The 22,338-nt window shown below is 35.4% G+C and overlaps 1 protein-coding gene across 1 annotated transcript; it reads right to left on the reverse strand.

The window, feature by feature from the left end:
- Positions 1 to 19,006: 19,006 nt before the first annotated feature.
- Positions 19,007 to 20,475, reverse strand: LOC149484844 (uncharacterized). Its single transcript, XM_089701121.1, has one exon. It carries the CDS (start codon positions 20,442 to 20,444, stop codon positions 19,008 to 19,010), a length of 1,437 nt encoding a protein of 478 aa, XP_089557247.1. The 5' UTR covers positions 20,445 to 20,475; the 3' UTR covers position 19,007.
- Between the last annotated feature and the right edge of the window lie 1,863 nt (positions 20,476 to 22,338).

Here is a 22,338-nt window from a genome sequence, read left to right on the forward strand (position 1 = left end):
CAATTCAATTTCTATGCATCTTAGGTATATTTTCGAAAAAAAGAAGTTATTTTTTATTGTTATTTAATTTTCGCGGCTGACCCTTTCTATCTCTCTTGCACTTTAAACTATCTCTCCATATACACAATCATCAAATTGTTATACTTACCTACTTTCACTACGTTTTTATTTGTACATATTTAATACTTAACAATCGAATTAGCGTCTGGCTAATTAATTTTAGATTATATTATGTTTGAAGAACATAATATGAAATTTACAGACATTCTAAAATAATTTGAATTTTTTATAAAAACGAAATTAAAAATTGCGTCTGGCACCTATTTAACAACGAAAAAAACGTCTTGCAATAAAAAAATTATGATTGATGGATCTATCTAAAGGCAAAAGTTTAAAAATTACGCGTTAAAAAATGACTTTAAATTAAGGATAATTTCCTGTGCAGATAAGATGCGCACTACTGAACGCAACCACTCCGGCCAGCCAGACTGCGCGGACTCTAACCGAAATAGCTAGAGGAACAATATATCAAAAAACCAGCTATACTAAAATGACTTCTTTTTCAACGTTAATAGCTCCCGTACCATATAAAAAAGAATAAACTTCACTTCAAGAAGTGCACCAAATGCGTCAAACCCGTGAAGCGAAATGGTCGCATTTCATGAAATGGCCAACTTAGTTTGATCAGATCGTTAAAGCTGGGTATCGACTTCGCGCTCCTGGCGCGCGCGCCGTGAATGACCGCGCCGAGAGTGCGTTCCGCGGAGCGCGTTCCAAATAAATGAAGTATATCAACTAAGCGCGCCTGGCGCGCGTGGCAACTGTTCCAGTGTTTGACCGTTCATCATGGAAGCTAGTCGTGTACGAGCAGCAGCAGCATTTTTTTCTTTAACTCCGGCACAGGGACTCCCATTTCACTACTGATTTCTCTCCAACCAATAAATCGCTTAGAGAAGATCTCTAAGCGATTTATTATGATGCGAAGAAATTTTACTGTTCCACAAAACTTCTTTCGTACCATATAGCTGAATTAATTTACGGCAACTTTGTTTATTTATATGTATATTATATCCATAATTATTACTCGGAGCGCAACAAACACAAAAAATACGACAAACCCGTCTCCATTGGCGCGCGCGCCACGTTTGATGCGCGGTAAAAAACCGACACCCGATGGAACGGACCGCTCCGCGTTCGACCGCTCCAACGAACATTTTGGCGCGCGTTCCAAACTGGTATCCATTTCACGCGGCTGGAGCGCGCGCCAATGTTCGATCTCTTGGAGCGCGAAGTCGATACTCACCTTAAATCGTCAACGTTTCACGATTTGGCCATCCACATTTGGCCAGATCGTATAAAATATGGAGAAACCATAAAATATAAAAAAAAATCAGAATATTTTAAGAACTTGTTTATTGTCATTTAAGTTAGTGCCGCGGCAGCGGCAAGTGAATGCCAGAAGCGAATGGTTTTTGCAATAGAAAACAAAACGCACGAGCCGAGCGAGCAAAGCGAGCGTGCCGCGGCAGCGGCCGCCGCGGCCGGCCGGCGAGTGCCAGAAGCGAATCGATTTTTAAAAAAGAAACAATGATAATAATAATATATATAAATATAGTTATACAGAGGATTTTAGACGCATTTTTTCTTTGATATAAGATATCCGCATTTTCCATAGTACTCGAACCTCTTCGTCGTAAATTCTTTGCTATGACTTTCTTCATATTGTTATTAAACGAATTATGAAGTTTTTAACTGCGAATAATTACATTTATCACATAAACACAGCCCTTGCAGCGCCTCTACCAATGATTAATATAACTATTTTACGATATGATCAAATAATTTTGAAAAAATAAAAAATATATATTTGAGCAATTGCTTCGCGAGGCTGCTCGCTGTGTGAAGATCAGCCTATTGATATTCTTAATAATTAAAATCATCATCTAACATTTACAAACTTGTTGAGATTAGATTTTGATCGATTACTGTACGTCGGCAAGAAACAATTCTATATGAATTATAAACTATTGTTAATTAAACAAACATTTTTATCGGTCTTGGCTCACCTTACATAACGTAAAAGGAAAACAGCATTACATAACTCATTAGGAGATTAAATAACATTACTTTACCTACTTTTGCGTCGCCATACTTACATTTCTAGAAACGCATGTGCGGAATATATCACTAGTTAGTAGTTACCTACCTTCATTTATATTAATTTTAACAATACATATATCTATATATCTATAGATATGTTTAGACACCTTCATGCCACAGAATCACAATAGTTTAAATTGATATCAATTAAATTTAATGTTACGACATTTTTCTATAATATGTACTGCCAATTGCCATCATGAAATGATCTGTCCGAACAATTTTAATTAAACAAAATGATTAAAATAAAAACTATTTATTTTCTTCTATTAATATAAAAAATAGTATAACAGTATAACAGTAAGCATCTGATAACAAATAACAATTGAAACAGCTGCTTCCTTATCGAGTGAAGACTGAAGATTATCACATGAAATATTAAAGTAGGTCGATCAATTTCATGAATATGTATGTGTACATTATTATAGTATTTCGTATGTGTACGCAACACTCAAAAACTAGTAAGTTTCTATCAATTTTTTTTACCTGTATTGTTGAGCTCTATAAATTATAGGCCAGTTACAACTTACAACTAACGAGCAAGTTGTTGTTGAGTTGACAAGACATTGGTTGAAATAAAAAAGAAACTACCTAATTATTCTCTCGTACTCTCTTGGTTCATTTTCATACATGCGCGTGGGTATAATATCACTATTACAACATTCGGGAAATAAATAGTGCACGCAGAATACCTACAATTCATACATAAAAGATTACACTATCACTTCAGCTGATTGCTCGACTACAAAATATGTTTCACATTGCCACATCAATGAATTACAAGAATGTGCCTATTGATCTTTTATTTTTGTTGCTGTACGGAAACAATAGAGGTATTATTGTTTTATGAGACAGCTTAGGCTTTGCTTAGGCTTTGAAATATGTATGAATAACTATTTTATTTTTATTTCTAAGCAATTTTTAGGTATGAAGTTAGGTACTTAATGCAGGTGTAGTTTATAAACTTATTATACTATAGCTGTACAGAAAATTTTCTCAAAATAAGGATACGTGAACTGCGTGTAGAGCGTGCTGCGTGCAGCTTTGATGCTCCTGAGACCTGGTGCTGGGCGCATTGGGTCAACCATGGCTAGTAAAAGTAATAAAATGTAATTAACTGCTCTTAATCACATTTTTCAGAAAGTATTTCGATAGGTATATAATATTATATGAACTTAATTATTATGATAATACCAAAAAAGCCATTAAATTTATTTATATTATTACCTATGCAAGTATAGATAAATATGCTGAATTCTTTATTACGTAATTAAGAAACCGAAAATAAAAATAATTTGAATATTATTAACATTTATACATATTGGCATTAAAATGCTGATAAGTAATTATGTAAATAATAAATTAACTTATAACTTTATCTTCGTTCCACTGATTGTAGAAGATCGAGACATAAGTTATATATCAGGAGTCACAAAAACAAAGCTTGATAAATATTCGAGAATAATAATATAGAAATGAAGTAGGTAATAATTCGATTAGCGTAATCTTTGTTGTTATTTAAAATATATCCTTGATCGAAATCGACACGGGACCGGTTGATACTGTAAACATTTTATAAGACTCGCTTATTATTTGGTGCTATCAGTGAACTCGTAACAATTACTTACCGAATAAGGTAGATTTAGATCTAAAACAATCCTCGAGAACCACTATACCGTAAAAAACGTCAAAATCTATTGCGTAGTTTTAAAGATCTAAGCACACATAGACAAACAGCGGGAAGTGACTTTATTTTATACTATGTAGTGATTATATAATATATTGCATATAAAAGCTCATAAGTGAAGTCCCGTGTCCCCGTAGTGGGGTAGGGGGCAGATGTATTATTCATACATCTGTTTCACTGATCGATTTTTCTTTAGGGACAAGTAGGTGATCAGCCTTCTGTGTCCTGCCAGACCGCGACATTTTTTTTTTTTCGTCTCCACCGGGAATCGAACCCAGGACCCCTCGGTTCTACGATTATATAATATATTGCATATAAAAGCTCATAAAAGTCCGCAATTTTCTGGTACTAACTGAATTTTACCGTGCTAACTCATTTCTTTTTATAATTCGCTCGGTCTATTCAATAGTCGGTAAGTGTACTGCTGCAGGCCGCGATTTAAATTTCAAATGTTTTCTGAATGCCCATGGATGATGGAACTTTCCACTTGTGTATGGTGTTTACCAATATGTAACGATAGCAAAACATACGCACACTCGTTAAGTTATTCTAAAATGTTCCCGTAAATTGACAACTTCTTGCTTAAACGTAGGTACTAGTAACGAAAGTTTGTGAAAATTATTTGTCTTGCTGGCTTGTTGGATTCCGATAGACGAATTGGTAAATAAGTTATAATGAAGGGTCTTCAAAAGTATAAAATAATTTGGAAAATCCAAAAGTGCACGCCTCATAATTTTTTTTAATAAATATTTATTAATTATTATTTTTGTTTATTTAATAACAATTAAACCACATCGAATCAGACCCTGAAAAATGAAAGGGTTCTATTCCTGAGCATACTCAAGCGTAAGAGAAAAAAATAATTTGGAAAATCCAAAAGTGCACGCCTCATAATTTTTTTTTAATAAATATTTATTAATTATTATTTTTGTTTATTTAATAACAATTAAACCACATCGAATCAGACCCTGAAAAATGAAAGGGTTCTATTCCTGAGCATACTCAAGCGTAAGAGAAAAAAAAAGACTCGATTAGTAAAGTATTTCGGTCGCTATCGTGTTAACAAGAAAAAGGATCCGCACATACAGACACACGGACGTCCAAGACAGAACTTTTTTAAACTGTTTTTTAACTAGTTTAAATAACAAAAATGACATCAAAAATATCATGAACGTTAAAAATAGTGTTTTTTCTTAATATGTGTGTGTATGTATTATCTTACAAGTGCAATGTATGATACATAAAGACATTTTAAGTTTGAAAAATCAGATGTTTTGCGCGAAGTGACAGTAGTACCCACCTCAACGCTTCGCTTATGAGGCGTGCAAAAGACTCGATTAGTAAAGTATTTCGGTCGCTATCGTGTTAACAAGAAAAAGGATCCGCACATACAGACACACGGACGTCCAAGACAGAACTTTTTTAAACTGTTTTTTAACTAGTTTAAATAACAAAAATGACATCAAAAATATCATGAACGTTAAAAATAGTGTTTTTTCTTAATATGTGTGTGTATGTATTATCTTACAAGTGCAATGTATGATACATAAAGACATTTTAAGTTTGAAAAATCAGATGTTTTGCGCGAAGTGACAGTAGTACCCACCTCAACGCTTCGCTTATGAGGCGTGCAATAACAGTAACGAGGATGAAAACGAGCATTATTTAATTCTTGCCTTTTAAAGGCCTACCAGAACACTCGTTGGTAAATGATAAATCTGCCCTTATTTTGTTGTTTTATAATCATCGTAATTGTAATAGGTAGAAATAATCCGAACATAAATAACTGAAATGTTAACACGTACACCAACAATCTTCAAACAAGTTAATGGTAGGTACATCAAACATTTACTTGGCTGTAATGAGCGATGACATCATGTTCTATTCTGGCCAAGCTTCTTATGCTGATTGTTGATCATGAATACACAGTTATAAATATAATTAAATTTATATTATCATCTGTGCACTGTGTTTTACATTCACGTGGGGATTATACATACATGTGTATAAAAGTGTATAAAAGTTATTAGAATTTAGAAGTACTTACCTCCAAATTCCAATACGTCAGCGGATCATTTGACATTTCGATTTTCGACGTTAGTAAACAAATCAATTTGGCTAGATTTTAAATAGTATCTCTAGAGATCTTGAATTTGGTATAATTTATTTTAAAGAATACAATTTTGCATTCGTAATGCGTCTATTAAACGATTCTATATTATATTTTATACATATAGTACTCCAGTCAGTCTAGACATTCAATTCACAATAATTCCAAAAGTTTTCAAACTTCAGTCAAGTGAATGGTACATTGGGACGACAATAAATCCCATTTTGCAACCCTGTCCGTAGTCCGGAACTGCAATTAAATTATTTTTTGCTGTATGGTCCTCAAAAAAATTCCAAAAGTTCTGCAAACTTGGGGAAGTTTTCGATATAATATTTCATATCACGTATTAAATTTGCAACCAATCTCAGTGTACGGAACATCTTTTAATATTGAATATTAATGTTTTTTTTTTTTATTAAACTGAATGAGGTTGCAAATTTGTAAATGCACCAGAATAGATGTTTTCGAAGTTTGCAACCAAGTTACAAACATTTTGTAATTATTCCGAGACCACCTTACTCGAAAAAATGACCACGAATTAAAAATAATTATAAATAAACATGTTCCGGTCAACGAAAAAGGTTGCAAATTTATACAACCGTTCGGTATATATTTCCGATATCTGTGTTAAGTTTGCAGAACTTTTGGAATTTTTTTCACGACCATACAGCAAAAAATAATTTAATTGCAATTTTAACAATGTTCCGTACACTTAGATTGATTGCAAATTTAATACGTGATATGAAATATTATATCGAAAACTTCCCCAAGTTTGCAGAACTTTTGGAATTTTTTTCACGACCATACAGCAAAAAAATAATTTAATTGCAATTTTAACAATGTTCCGGATTGCGGACAAGGTTGCAAAATGAGATTTATCGTCGTCCCAATGTACCATTCACTTGACCGAACTTTGAAAACTTTTGGAATTATTGTTAAATTCTCGATTTTCAATGTCGATTCTGACTGATCTATAGGTAGGTATCATAATATGAATTAAAACAATAGGTACCTAAGTATAATTTTTAAAGGGTAGTATTTAAACGAGTGACTGTAAATTAAAGTTTTAGTTATCAAAAATAATTAATTGGGGTAACAGAATTACTAAGTGAGCGACTGACTGCGAGCGATGAAAAATTAATAGATCAGCAACTAACAAACATTAATTTGCGTTACATAAAATACAAAATGAGCAGCTTCATAATATTTGAGCGACCTAATATTAATTGTTTGAGTGACAAAATTACGTCTTGTATTATATTTGGCATATGATTTATTTATACTGAGTGGCATTTTATCTTAATCGAGGTATTTCGAATAGAAAAATAACTTTGAAAAATACTATAATGGACAGAGTAGGTACTAATCAGTTCAATTTGTTTTAAAAGTTTTATCAAATAACTATTTGAACAATTTATTCTAGTGTTTTTAGTCGCTCTAGATGAGCGTAATTTAGTCGCTCACTTAGTAATCTATTCGCTCAACTAGTAATTTAGTCGCTCATATAGTAATGTAATCACACAGTTAGAATTCTAATATATCAAATGGATTAATCACAATCCTCCTTTAGTACGCTCAATCTGTATTTTATTATCAACTAATATTCGTTGCTTGTTTAGTTTATTTGTCGATTACTTAAATTCATACCGCTCAAGTTATTAAATCAGTATCTCATAATCAGTCGCTCACTTTATTTTCAGTCGCTCGTTTTATTATTCCCCATATATAACATTTATAAATTTTGAATCTACTCTGAAAACATTTTAAGCGTAATTATTTATGTAAACGATTTTGTAATATGCATTTAGAATTAGTATTCGTATCTGAGACAAAGTAGAGCACAAAAGTGCAATGTCATATCCATTCAAACCAGTTTATTAAGTAACACCGAGTAAATGAGATAAAATTTGATATTATCTTATGAACCGGCATTCAAAACAGATTTCTGTATAAGACTAGATTTTTTCCCGTTGCCAATTATAATTTTAAACGATTCAAGATTCTACAATATGTAAATACCTAGTTAAATCATAAATCCTTATAAACAATCTGAGTAAACCTTAGAGTAAACACTTTCTGTTTTATTTTTCACGGTCAGTATCATTCTTGTTATTTGTATAACTAGGAATTAGGAATATGTTTCTTTTTTCTTGAAGTTCAAACAGCTTTAAATAAGTAGGTAGGTATAGTTTAAAAATCTTCAAATTTGAAATTATGATACGATGTTATCTGCTCAAAATTTGTTCGTTGAATCACTTTCACGGCCATTGAACTGTATTTAAATTCCCCCACAAATGTTTTTCATCTGAAATTCTAATATCTATTGTCCTTGACCATAAGATGCTACAATAATACAGTTTACAGGTGAAATAAAACTGCCAAGCGAGCGTTTGATATGATCAGTGAATATTCCGTAGGTATGCAACATTAAAAAGTAACTGGTCAGCTAAACTTTTCCTTACCGTATTCGGTATCTATGTACATAAGTACCTAACTGCCTGCTTAGAATCCACCTGGTTACCAGAATAAAAATAATGTCTTCCTAATAACGTTAAGGGTGCACTCACACACATCAGTCACCGTCAAGTCACCGATGACTGATCGGTGACGGTTTGTGTACGTATCCACAAACACCAGTCACCGTCATGTTGTCCGTCAGTCACGTCGCCGGTTTGACTGAATCGTTGAACACATACATCAGGTTAGTCAGTGATTAGACGTGTGTCACGCTAGAGAACATGTAGCAATTATTGACGGTAGCACGACGCTGACTGAACTGAGACGTGACGGCACCGGGTGAGTGGGGATAAAAGTATGATACATGTATGGAAAGATTATTTGACGTGCCTGACCGGTGACGTCACTGATAGATTTCGTGCCGGCGACTGTCGTGTGGGAACAGAGTCATACTAGAACTATTGATACATATTTTTTTTTAATCCTGTCCGGTGACGTGCCGTGACGGTGACTGATGTGTGTGAGTGCACCCTTAATGTCTTAAAAATAACTTACAACAATCAACAACATGTTTTTTTGTCTGATTATTTGAGTAGTCTACCTATATATTACAGAAATTAATAAACTATATGTTACAATAGAAGTTAATATGATAGAACCCTAAAATGTGATATGATGTTTAGATTCATATGTCAACATAATATGAACATAATAATACCTATGTTATAGATCTTCATGAAAACAAACCATTTTGGCCAACAATTTTCATGATAAAGTATCAGCAGTAAAAAATGAAAAGAATAATGTTTTGATCCCAAATGCTTAACATCATGTTAACATGTAAAATCTGAAACAATTGATAATATTAGATATAGATAATAATATGTCAAACAAAACAATCGAGACGTGAGCACTGAGCGTGTAACGGCAATCAATAGGAAAAGTTTTGGAACTTTGTTGTAAACATAACGAGGGACGTTGACATCAAGGACATAATCTAAATAAATAAACACTAATCGTGTTATAAATTTATTAACCGCAGTATAGGCTTAAATTACACATTTATCGCTTGCTAATTAATTATTTGTACCGAGTCGCGGTTTACCACCACAACATGACCCGTAATGATTATAATATTATATTGTCAACTACGCAGTTACCGTAATCATTATTGTATAAAGACGTCATTAAAACTGTATACAAAGTGAAAACTGTAGTATAAGCTGTTAAAGATAAATAGAAATGATCTTATTCTGTAATGTGATTTTTAACCTTATACTTTATAGGTGATCTTGATTTCCTTTATTTATTTTTATACTCGTACGTGCAGAATGAAAAACCTATTTCCCCGCTTGACTGTATTATTTAATGAACAATGGGCAGGAATGGAAATGTTCTTAGCCTACTAGTTATTATTCTGTGGCTTAGATATAATCAATAGGTTCTAAAAAATAATGAAAGAGTATTTAATTATGAACTTATCTTTACAAAATAGGTATACAAATTATGATGTGATGATCAAAACTTATGAGATGTATGATTACACTTATTGTTTTGTACCAATGTGGGATCCTTACCAGATACGCTAGAATCAACATCTTTGATGTGTTAGAACTTAGATGCCACGTAGGAACCAAGGTAGGAACATTGCATTGTTAACAGTATAGAAGGACGTTATTGTTTAACGCTTTTGGCAATGTCTAATCTATTATTGTTTATATTCTGTTTTCGCGCAATGCAGTTGCCAAGTCGTTGACCTCAGCAATTATCGATATAGCTATTATCTGAACAGCTATAATTGAAACTTCGTGCTTGTTCTGTAATTTTCATTCGTAGAATTCATTAAAATTTACAATTTACTAAGCAAGTCTTCATTTTTTATTACAATCACAGAATATAATTCCATGATTATTATGTATATAGTATTACAATATTGTTAGTAGTTTATTCTCACTACTTCACCATAGTTACCTAGGTAGGTAGTTTTTCTGTGCTACTGCCCAGTGCCCTGTATATTAATTGATAAGTTAATGATCTTCAAAGCTTACTTGATTTAATATTCATGAATGTTTAGATAAATTTTTGATGGCTGCCTTTCTTTTCATTATTTGCGGCTATAACAAAGTATTTGTTTTCGAGGAAAATAAGACAAAAATTATCTATGTTTATCGCTATTTTTCATGCATTATATGATATATCTAACGGCAGCTTCGGCTGTATACCATTTATCGTGTTTGATAATTTATCGATAACATGGCTTGAGGGTTGATACACATAGATTTTCAGTAGCTAAGATTTTTTGTAGCTTTATCAAGCTAGGTACTTCTTACGATACAGAGAATAGGTAGTAAGTAATATAATTTAATAATTTGATTCATATTTGCAATTTGTTCGCGTAATTGAAATATTTTATAAGTATTAAGTACCTACTTACTATAATTATAAAATATTTTAAAATAAATAGTTACTCTCAAAGTAACCTACAAAGTTTCCAATATAAAAAAGACTTCCTATCGAAGAACCTACATAATAACTTCGCAGTAACATCGGCGCTACTTCCTTGCCAATATTACAATCAAATGACGTTTCAACAATTATTTCGATTGTATTCCTACAAACAGTTTTAAGACGGTGCCAGTCTGCGTTCATACAAAAAACGAATAAAGATTAAGCATTTCTCCATTTGTTGCTCGCAATTCCCAATGGAAGACTGCCCTAACTCTAAAATTATTTAGATGCTTGCCACTGAGGTTGTCGGCACTGGTATCTCGACTCATATTATGTTTTAAACATTAGTGGGTTCCCGCAAAAAGTTCAAATCAGCAATGCAAATATGTTTTTCGTTAACCTTGAATGTGAAAAGAACACGTTCAAGCTACAGAACGTTTTATGTTACTAGGTACATATTTATTATTGTTACGTAACCATTATCGGATTTACAAAAACTTACTGATTAACATACAATCGAAGATGGCTTCACATACTTATTACTTATCTATGTTTATCTTTATACATCTACGCCGAATTTTTAGCGAAGTTTTCGTTTTCATTTTTACATGAATATCAAATTGAGAAATAAAAGTAAAATACTCAAATCGTTAACAAAAAAAAAAATCATATATTATTTGCTACTCTGTTAAGGCTTCCACTGAACACCGACCTATAAGTATTATATTTATATCACTTACTATTACCACGCTATGCTATTACGATTAAACTAAAGGTATTTACAAACAGAACAGACTGCATAATATGTTCAATCTTATCTGACCTTGATCACAATGGCATAACGAAATGTTAACACAAACTGAACAATTAGATTTGCATTCCACAATTATTTGCATTCATGTTTTGTGATAACTCCCCGCCAACTAGATTGTAAGACACACTGGAAAAGGTTACATTAAAATGTAGAAATAATTCGAGTCAGCAATAACAGTTTCTTGGTAACGAATATTATATATTATTTGGTAATTAAACAAACGAATTTATTTGAAATCGAAAAAATATTTACCTACCACTTTTCACTTAATCTGAAACATAATTTCTACCTACGACTACATTGTACCTTGGTAGTTGGTACTAACTGTTCACAAAAACACCAAAGAAAACACCTTATAGACCGGGAGATATTGACACAAAATTTCGAGTCATTTGTAACAGGATGGCGGTTCTACAGGGGTCTTAGTACGCAGTGACAAAAAGAAAAATGATGGTGTGAACGCTGGTACCGGCGGCTTAGTCGCGTGGGCGTTAGTCGAACTCGTCGGAAAAATAGCGAAAGTCAAACGATTTGTAACACAAAAATTTTAGAATTTACCGATAGCCCATAAAAAAGAAGTAGGCGGTAGTGTCATGCCATACTTTTCCGGTGTGACTTACAGCCCGCCATACCAACGCGAATGAGTTAATTAAAAAAAAACAATTCAACCACTTGTACCAACTACCAGGCTAACTTTTGTACAGGTAACCATCATCGTGCAGCCATTTACGAAAATCCCCATGCCACTTTTCGGACGATTCCAAATGGTGGCCATACCGCCGAAAATCTGCAAAAAATTTTTTTTTCTTTCACACCATCATTTTTCTTTTTGTCATTGCATACTAAGACCCCTGTAGAACCGCCATCCTGTTACAAATGACTCGAAATTTTGTGTCAATATCTCCCGGTCTATTATCATAATTGCAATGAATTCCACATTATTCCACTTCATTTCACATGTCTCTTTTTTGCTTTTATTATTCATAAACTGTACTAAAAATAGATGTGCGTATGGTAACTAGCTATGCACTGCTGGTTTCTATTCTTATTTCTTAACTAGCTTACCGCCCGCGCCCCGCGGCTTCTCCCGCTTTGTCTAAAACCTAATAAATTATATACTAAAACCTTCCTCTTGAATCACTTTATTAAAAAAAAACCGCATCAAAATCCGTTGCGTTATGCGTAGTTTTAAAGACATAGGGATAGGGATTAGAAAGCGACTTTTTTTATACTGTGTAGTGATGACTGATGATGATGATGTATTTAGAACTAGGTGTTGCTATATTGTGCTAATTATTGTACCTATGTAATATAGCAAGCAAGCATGAAAATGTGAATGGTGCATGTTTATTTTATTTTTGGTAATATAATATCTCTGTGCTAAAATATTTCATTCAGATCCGAATATCCGTTTTTGCGTGAAAGAGAAACAAACATGCATCAATGTCCCCTAATCTTGGCGTTCTTCTCTATCTTCACGTTAGAAGTAGGATTGGCAAAACAATTATTTAAGTAATTACTTTTTCGTACGGGAAGATGTTTGTCTTTGTCCTACGTTTAAAAAAACGTGTACTGTGCGAAAGCAACAAATAAAACAAAGTATTCGGTACTGTGGTATTAGGTACTAAAACATTAATATAGAAAAATCCATGTTCGATTTCCAAGGTATAATGAGTAAGGAATAAGGATACTGATGTACTTCATAAGTTTTTTCGTATGAATTTACTTTTTAATTCCTGATCGGCTTTGTCCGGTTCTTATAAAAAACTGTAGTAAACATAATTTTATTTATTTTTTGCTTATACCTACACGGTTCCATGATGTCTTCAACTCTTCACCATCTCGCAATTTTATTAGCTTTTATTTACTTATAGCTTAACTAGTGGTCCGCCCCGGCTTCGCCCGTGGGACATATTTCGCAATGAAAGGTAGCCTATGTCCTTTCTCGGGTATCAAAATATCTCCATACCAAATTTCATGCAAATTGGTTCAGTAGTTTAGGCGTGATTGAGTAACAGACAGACAGACAGAGTTACTTTCGCATTTATAATATTAGTATGGATATAACAGCTATTATTATTTATTCGTAAAAATATACTACGGTACACACGGTTGACAGTCTAATTTGATATACTTGTACACATTATATTGATTATTGATTGAGTATAATAAGAAGTCATTGATAAAGGTTAGAATTGCAAAATTTCACAAACTTAACCGCACACGGCACACACAAACATACTGCGCTCATCGAATAAATTAAATCCTCTATTGCACACATTGCGTAATAAATTCACTCTTCCCTTCATATGAATTAAATTATTGCCTAACGGCTGCCGACCGTACCAAAACATTGAGTAACAAAGAAACAAACCCTATTGCTTTGTCTTAGAATTCAATTTTATTTCTTAACTTGTGCAAATGCTACAGGAGTCGAAAATTGCGTAGAGGTATTGTCTGGCTAACGAAAGATGAGACTGGAAAAAGGCGGCAAATTCAAAAAATCAACATATGGCAACTTAGGTTATAGTTGGAAATATAGTTTTAATACTTTTATTTATTATTTTCTTTTACGAGCAAAAAAAAAACAACAAACTCTTCATCTTTATAATATTGTTTTATGTAATATAGTACAGTTAAGTGATACTTACAGATAGACAAAAAAGAACACCGAATGAAAGCAAGAAAAATACAATTAAAGTTTGTTTAATCAACATAATCATATTAAATCTAAAAATTCAACCGCGAGTGAATAGTAAGAATCACTATCATTATCTTTGACTCTTATTATGAACTCTTCCATTTCTGCAGTTATTCCATCTCGTTTTTTATACTATCTTCAACACGAATAACATGGTCCGGTCATAGAAGAAATCTCGTCAAGATACTGATTTTGTGTCTTTAAACATTTTGAACGAAACAGATCATTCAATTTTTTTTTATTGTTGCTTGAATAGTTTATAACTGGACTATTGGTATCATCCATGTTACCTGCAAAATAATAAATATTAAACAATGCAATCAAAATGAATAGTATCAAAATATCAAAGTCACACTTAACAATGCATTGAGATATTTCACGTAAACACTCTTGTTTTTCCTTGAAAACTACATCTCTTTCAACTTGTTTCTTTTCAAATTTACTAATCATAGTAAAAAGAACCTTTTTTAAGTGGCTTTTCAATGTTTTCGTCTCGTTTTCAATTAGAAATCACTAAAATCGCGGAAATAATTTTCACTTTGACACATCAACAACTCAGGTTTTAATGACAATTACGTAATTATAAGTGTTGCCATATAAATTTTCGAAATAAAAAGCCAGTCTCATCTTTCGTTAGCTTTAATCCTGTAGTTAGTTTTAATCCTGTAGTAAAATTTTTTTGTTCATCCTCAAAAAGGGTCTACTTCTTCTTCTTCTTCTCTTAAATAATGGCTCCACCCAATAAAAAGGGACTTCGCCAATGTCCAGTATATATGGGAGAAACAGGACTCAAATTTCAGTCAGTTAGACTTGTGCAGATTTGACATTTAACATTTGGTACTGAGTGGGAAAATGCAGAAATTTTGATCAACTTGGAGCGGCTAGAACAAACAGATAAGACAATACAGGTTATATATATTACAGACAACAGGAAACACTAATATGATTTATAAATATAATAAGGGGTTAATATTTTAGTTTATTATAGGAAATAAATTTAGATAGAATTTCAACAAATTTGGAAGGCACTAAGGACAACAGACATTTAAAATTTGTGGGACGAGGGATTTCAGGAGGGAGGACATCCAGTAATGAAGAACGAAGCTTGGTACATTCAAAGAACAGGTGGTCAGTAGTTCCTTCGTCCAATCCACACTCACAAATAGAGTGATCTCGTACTCTGATTTTCGCCAGATGGACAGGAGTACACGCATGGCCGAAGCGGAGCCGACAGATAGTGGATGTTACTGGTTTGTCGAATTTACGAAAGCGGAAAAACCATGGTTTGTGTGGAATAGTAGGCTGAATGTCCCAGTAAAATTTACCTTTTGTGCGGCTGGATTCTTGCCAAAGATTCAACCACGTCCTATCTAAACGTGATTTTGATAGTGGAACAAGGTCTTGACTGTAATTACTAAAGTGAGTATTGCAACCCACTTGCGTAGCAGACTTAGCCAAAGAGTCAGCCATCTCGTTACCCCCTATACCAATATGACCTGGTATATAAGTGATTTGAACGTGGAGACCCTTATTGAGGCAATTTAAAAGAGCCACACGGATTCTCAAAATCAAGGGGTGACAAGATCTGGATCGAAAGGGATTAGATAGGAGAGCCTGGAGGCAGCTTAATGAGTCAGAGAATATAACAGCTTTATCAAGGTTGTGAGAGCTGATGAAAGTGAGGGCTTCGAGGATGCCTGTAGCTTCACCAGTATAAACAGTAGATAAAGGGGGGCACTTTAACTGGAGAATAATGCTGGATTGAGGGTACCAAACAGCAACTCCTACACATGACATATCGGACAATTTCGAGGCGTCCGTAAAAAAGAGGTGCCAATTGGGCCATTTATTGGCTACAATTTCATTAAATGTAGCATTTGCATTAATTGTATGTTTAGTTACGCCACAATTTAAAAGTATAGGTGGATTGTACGTAAGGGACTGGTAGTTAACAGAGAAGAGAGGATATAGTTCAAACTGAACAGTAGGGTCAGGCAGACGGGAGAATCTTATGAAGCTTTTCAGTAAACAAGGAAAATTAGCAGAGGGACGGAGATTTTGACTAGTGGAGATTTGAAGGAGATTATGTAGCTTGGGCCAAAGGATATGGGAAGAGTTATAGATAGATTTAAAAAAATATTTATCACACAGATACTGCCTGCGAAGAGCTAGGGGAGGGTCAACACACTCAACCTGCAGGGCGTTAACCGGGGTAGATTTCATTGCTCCGGTAATCAAGCGTAGACAGCGAGATTGCACTTTGTCTAGTTTATTCAGTGCCGTCTTATTACATGGATCGAGTATGAAAGACGCATAGTCTAAGTGACTACGCACCACGGCATTATAAATAAGTTTCTGACAGTATGGGTGGGCCCCCCACCACACTCCTGCCAGAGAACGTAATATATTAATCCCTTTTTCGCATTTTTGACTGATGTAGTTAACATGAGGGGAACCAGACAACCTAGAATCTAATATAACGCCCAGATACTTAACTTTATTGGTGACTGGAATTGGCTCATCGCCAAGTATTAAGGTTGGTGCGGGAATGTGACGCTTTTTAGTGAAAACTACAACACAACATTTTGGCACAGACACAGACATACCATGCTCTGATAGCCAGTCACGAAGATACGACAAAGCTGAATTAAGGCGCGAGGTGATTTCATCCATGTCATGGGAATGAGCAAATAGGGTTATGTCGTCTGCATATTGAAGTATGTCACAGAAAGATGTGACTGTCGTATCCAAGTTGAAAGTGTAGATCGCATATAGGAGAGGACTTAATACCGATCCTTGAGGGAGCCCCTTCCAGGTAAGCCTAGTGGAAGAAATATGAGAGTTATGGCGCACTTGGATGGATCTTGACATTAAAAGATTGCAGATAAATCGTATCATCCTCACTGGGATACTCAGCTGTAACAATTTGTTTCTGAGTAACGGAAGAAGTACGTTATCGTAGGCTGACGCTATATCTAAAAAGACGCCTACCAAATACTGTTTTCTTTCAAAGGCCGACCGAATGTCTGTGGATAAAATGCCTAAACAATCCAGTACGCTCATACCCTTTCTAAATCCAAATTGAGACCGGGATAACAGTCCCCTATTTTCTACAAGCCACTCAAGTCTATTTTTAACCATGTGTTCAGCTATCTTAGACAGACACGAAGAAAGGGCAATTGGTCGATAGGAGTCGGCACAAGAGGCTTGTTTGCCTGGTTTTAGTATAGGAATTATGAGGTGTGATTTCCAAGAGTCAGGGATGTAACCGAATTCATAAAATAAATTTACTAAGTTTAAAAAGTACTGTTTGGTTATGGGACCGGATTGGCGTATGAAAGAATAAGGAATGCCATCTAATCCGGGAGAGGAGTCTAAGAGGCCGCTGAGGGCTACATTTAGCTCCTCTAGGGAGAATATGGCTTCCATATTGTTATCATGAGACGAGACGAGCGGACCAGTGGCCATAGGGAAAGAATCTAAAGAAGGGACAAAGGGAGGGGAGAACTTATCAGCGAACTCTTCAAGCCACACTGAGGAGTCATTGGAATCTATATCGTTACAAGAAAGAGAGCCACGAAATTTGCGTATGTTCTTCCAAATAACTGTTGCAGGTGTTCTAGGCGACAGACTCTCGCAAAATGTTTGCCAGCCTGCTTTCTTTTTATTTTTAAGAAAAAGCTTGGTACGCGCGGCTATTCTTTTATAATATATAAAATTGTCAACGGACATGGAAGCATTATACTGAATTTCGGCCTCTCTCCTTGAGTTGACAGAAGCTGAGCATTCATCGTCCCACCATGGCGGAGAGACTTTGCGAGAACCAGAGTTAGAAACGGATTTAAGAGGGATATTATTCGCTGCTGCATTTTTAATACAATCCACAAAGTCAGAATAAGTATGTAGATCATTATCAAGAGAAACGGAAGGAAGGGACTCAACCAGATTGTCAAGACCAGTAGCGTAATCCTGCCAGTTTGCTTTACAAAGTCTATACATGAGTAGGGGTGGGAAAGGGGAAGTCAATGGGATAACAGACTGGGAAAGAGAAGAAAGAAGAGGAAAGTGGTCGCTACCATGAGTACTAGAAAGAGTTAAATTGGTGAGGGATGGAGCCAAGGAGGAAGAACAAATACATAGATCAACTACAGAGGAGAGACTCTGATTAGGAAGGACTCTCCTAGTGGGAGATCCATCGTTAATTACACAGAGGTCAAGGTCATCAAGCAGATCCATTAGCAGGTGTCCAAATGTATTGCAAACTGAAGATCCCCAAGAAGTGTGCTGAGCATTAAAATCGCCCAATACTAAAAGGGGAGACGGTACGGAGGAAAGTATAAGTGAAAGATCAGGTATAATAGAAGGATGAGGATGAGAAATGTAGACAGAAATAATAGAGACATTATTGCATCTTGCAGCCACAGCGTTAATACGCTGATCATGCATAGGCAATAGAATACGAGAGAAATTTAAACAATGTTTAAGTAAAAGTGCTGTTCCAGCATACCCATCGGCTCTGTCATCTCGCAGACAGAAAAAGCCAGGAATCCGAAAGTGACTTCCGGGAACTAGCCATGTCTCCGAGATGGCAAAAGCTATAGGGTTGTGGGTTGAAATAAGGTCAAGTACTTCATGACATTTCGGACGAATGCTTTGAGCGTTCCACTGGAGGATTGTGAGGGCCATTACTGTTAAATAGAGAGATGAGATTTATAAGTCTATAGGCAACGTTGGTCGGTATTGAATCTGTTTTTTTAAGAAAAGTTTCTAAGGCTGAAACATAAAGCTCAACATTAGAGCTAAGTACAACCGGGGGGTCAGGGTTTTGGGATAAGGCACAACCATTCGGTTGAGTAGAGGGTAATTCCTGAGTTATTTGGCGGTGTGCAGCTACATCATATGTTTTACCTAGTGGTGCATGAGTGCGAGGGGGTATAGAATAGGTCTTTTTGTATGAAGTTTTATTAAGAGGACGAGTTTGACGAACACTATTGGATTGTTTCATAGAAGGGATGGGGAAAACAGGTGATTGTTGTGATCTGGGCGCAAAAACGAAACTGGCTGTTTCCGAAAAGGGTCTGTACACTGAAGGGGTAAGCTTAGAGGCTTCCTCGAATGAGATACCTTCTGTGGCCATCAAAAGTTTAATTGACTTTTGCCGGCTGTGTTCCGGGCAATTTTTGTCAATGGCGAAGTGAGTGCCATTGCAATGGACACATAGTGCTTGAGATTCAAGAATGGGACAGGAGTCGCCTGAGTGGTTTTGTGTACATTTGTAGCACCTCTCTTTTGAGCGGCACTGGTCGCGGATATGCCCAAAGCGACAGCACTTGTGGCACTGGATGGTTGGGTAATGGTAAATTTCTACAGGAAGTGAAGTGTATCTACAATAGATTTTTGATGGCATTGCTTGACCTAAGAAAGTTAGAACCACTGTTTGGGATGGAACCCAAGTAGTAATTCCATCAAGGCTATTTTTTTTGTTAAGTCTACGTGCTTTAAGTATGCGACCGTGCCTGTTAGGGAATTCTGCACACTCCACCAAATCATCCATGGTCCATTCTATCGGTATTCCTTTTACAATACCCATGCGGGTGATATGATAGGTAGGAATGAATGCCTTAAATTTAGCTTCGGCCAAAGCAGGTAAAGATAAAAAATTATTAGCATCCTCAGCTGATGCAAACTCAACCGATATCCTGTTGCGGCCAACAGATTTTACTCCGTCTCTTAAAATATTAGGTACTTTTTGGCTAAATAAGAAAGATCCAAATTTGATCGGACGGATGGACAGGCCGGCAGAAGGATCGTTTTCTACGCGAGATACGTGGACAATGTATGGTCCAACTTCATCACCACTATATCTTATAGGATTATTTAAAATGGGATCAACAAATACAGACGGGTTAACAGGTGAAATGGGATCAGATGGAACAAAGCGTTTGATTGGAGATTCATCTGTAGACTCAGGTGACGGACACCTTTGCCTCTTATTCTGAGAGATGTCCAATTCCATGCTTCTTTCCTGGACGTCCGGGGGTTTAGGATCGGGTGGATCAGGGCCCATATTAGTGAATTGTTAGTACACTTACCACTATAACCACAGACTAAACACTTAAAGACGAACACAAAACAGCTCAAAGTGAATATATTATTGTTAAAATAGCCAAAACACTAAATTAATAACCCAAACACGTGTGACAGAAATCACGCCAAATGTCAAAGTCCGGGTCTACTTTATATAGAGTAGTCACGTACGCACCTGACAGTTGACACCTTAAAATAATAATACGATTTCTCTATACGTTTGTTTTCAATATAATTCAGGTACAAGTTACAACCATGGTACAACCACGTAGTATATTATTATTAGTCTGTGGTACAACCTACATGTTTTTTTAATTATCCATAATTCTAATTAATCTCTACAATACATTTGAAAGTATACAACTAGTAACGACTGAGTTACAGATTTGGATACTTAATTAATTATAATAGTGTAAACACATTTGTCGAAGTTTGTCGGCATTGATTCGCATATTATCAATTGAGAAGTTTGTAGGTACCTATCTATCCATTTATAAAAGGGTTTCATTTGGTCACGTAGGCCCAAGAGGCGAAACGAGCACCAAATAGTAAAGTGCGAGCGAGACGTGAGACCGTCACCGAGCCTATGTGGAACAAGGAGCTTGAATTCGTGCACAGCTCAATGAAAGAGCGAGACGGAAGAGTGGCGTGACAACAAACATGGCGACGCCGGTTGCCGGTCAAACCGGTTTGCGCGTACCACGTGCGTACTGCGCCGTATTTACCTACTGCTCCCGAACATTGTTTGTCAACAAATGCCCAGAAATATGAAGGTCACAAAAGGAGAAGTAAATGAAAGAGAAGGATTAAGTGACGATCGTACACGATCGTTACACAAGCATACATAAATTTAACTTAGTTACATTCATAATAATTATTATAACATAAAAATTAAATTAGGTCCTACCCTGTCCTACCATTCTACTATTCAAGAATGCACTATTTTATTCAAAAGATCATTCAATAATAGGTACAGTATGGTATGTAGGTAGCAATTAAAATATATGTAGGTACGTTTCTTTCAAATTCAAAGAAGTAGGTAGGTAGGAAGCATAGAGATAATAATATTATGTAATGGTAGGAAGGTACCTATGCCTGTGCCTACTGCCTATGCACTGGAAATAGGTACATATATACGTAAAAAAATACCAAATTAAAATGTAGGTAATGTAAGAACTTTAATTAGTACGTAGGTACCTAGTACCTACTACCTACATTGCTATTAAAATAATGTAACAAAGTTGTTTATGTGACTGCACGTAGACTTATAATGCTAGCTCTTCACTCTCGTCGAGGTTAGGCGAGGCGAGGTTTAGCGAGGTTAAGCAAGGCGAGACAACACGAGGTTGTATCCATCTTCACTCTCGCCTTCGTTCATTTCTCTCTGTGTCGCGAGCATAATGGACGTGCTCGAAGTGACACGTGCCGCAACTCTATGCGTCTTTGCGTATATGAATTTTGTTAAAGTATATCACACTTAAAAAGTTAAAAAGCGTTGGAGAAGAAGGCGATGGTGGATAAAATCTATGCATGATATAACATCTATATACTGATTGACTGAACGCGAGAATGTGGACGCCGCACCTCGCCTCGTCTGCTCTCGCGCCTCGCGTCCTTTGACTCGCGCCCAAAAACCGACTCCAGACGGAGACCAGACGAGGCGAGACGAGGCACGGCGATGTGACGCGAGGGCTCCGACTACACTCTTGTGCTCGCGCTCCCTCGCCTAACCTCGACGAGAGTGAAGAGCTAGCGTAAGAGTTTACCTATCATTTATAGTTTTATTATTTATACCTAGATAAGATAAAATTTGCCGTCTATATGTGTCTTACGATTCTCCATAATCTTCAAAATATCATTTTGTATGCTACATG

The sequence above is a fragment of the Colias philodice genome, chromosome 11, assembly GCF_061535455.1.
Source record: "Colias philodice isolate Cphi_HAF_F1 chromosome 11, ilColPhil1 Martin Lab GWU primary, whole genome shotgun sequence".
Classification (NCBI taxonomy): domain Eukaryota; kingdom Metazoa; phylum Arthropoda; class Insecta; order Lepidoptera; family Pieridae; genus Colias; species Colias philodice.

What these genes read in the sequence shown, in the direction of transcription:
- LOC149484844 (XM_089701121.1), bottom strand. Translation starts at nt 20,444, where the DNA reads ATGGGCCCTGATCCACCCGATCCTAAACCCCCGGACGTCCAGGAAAGA.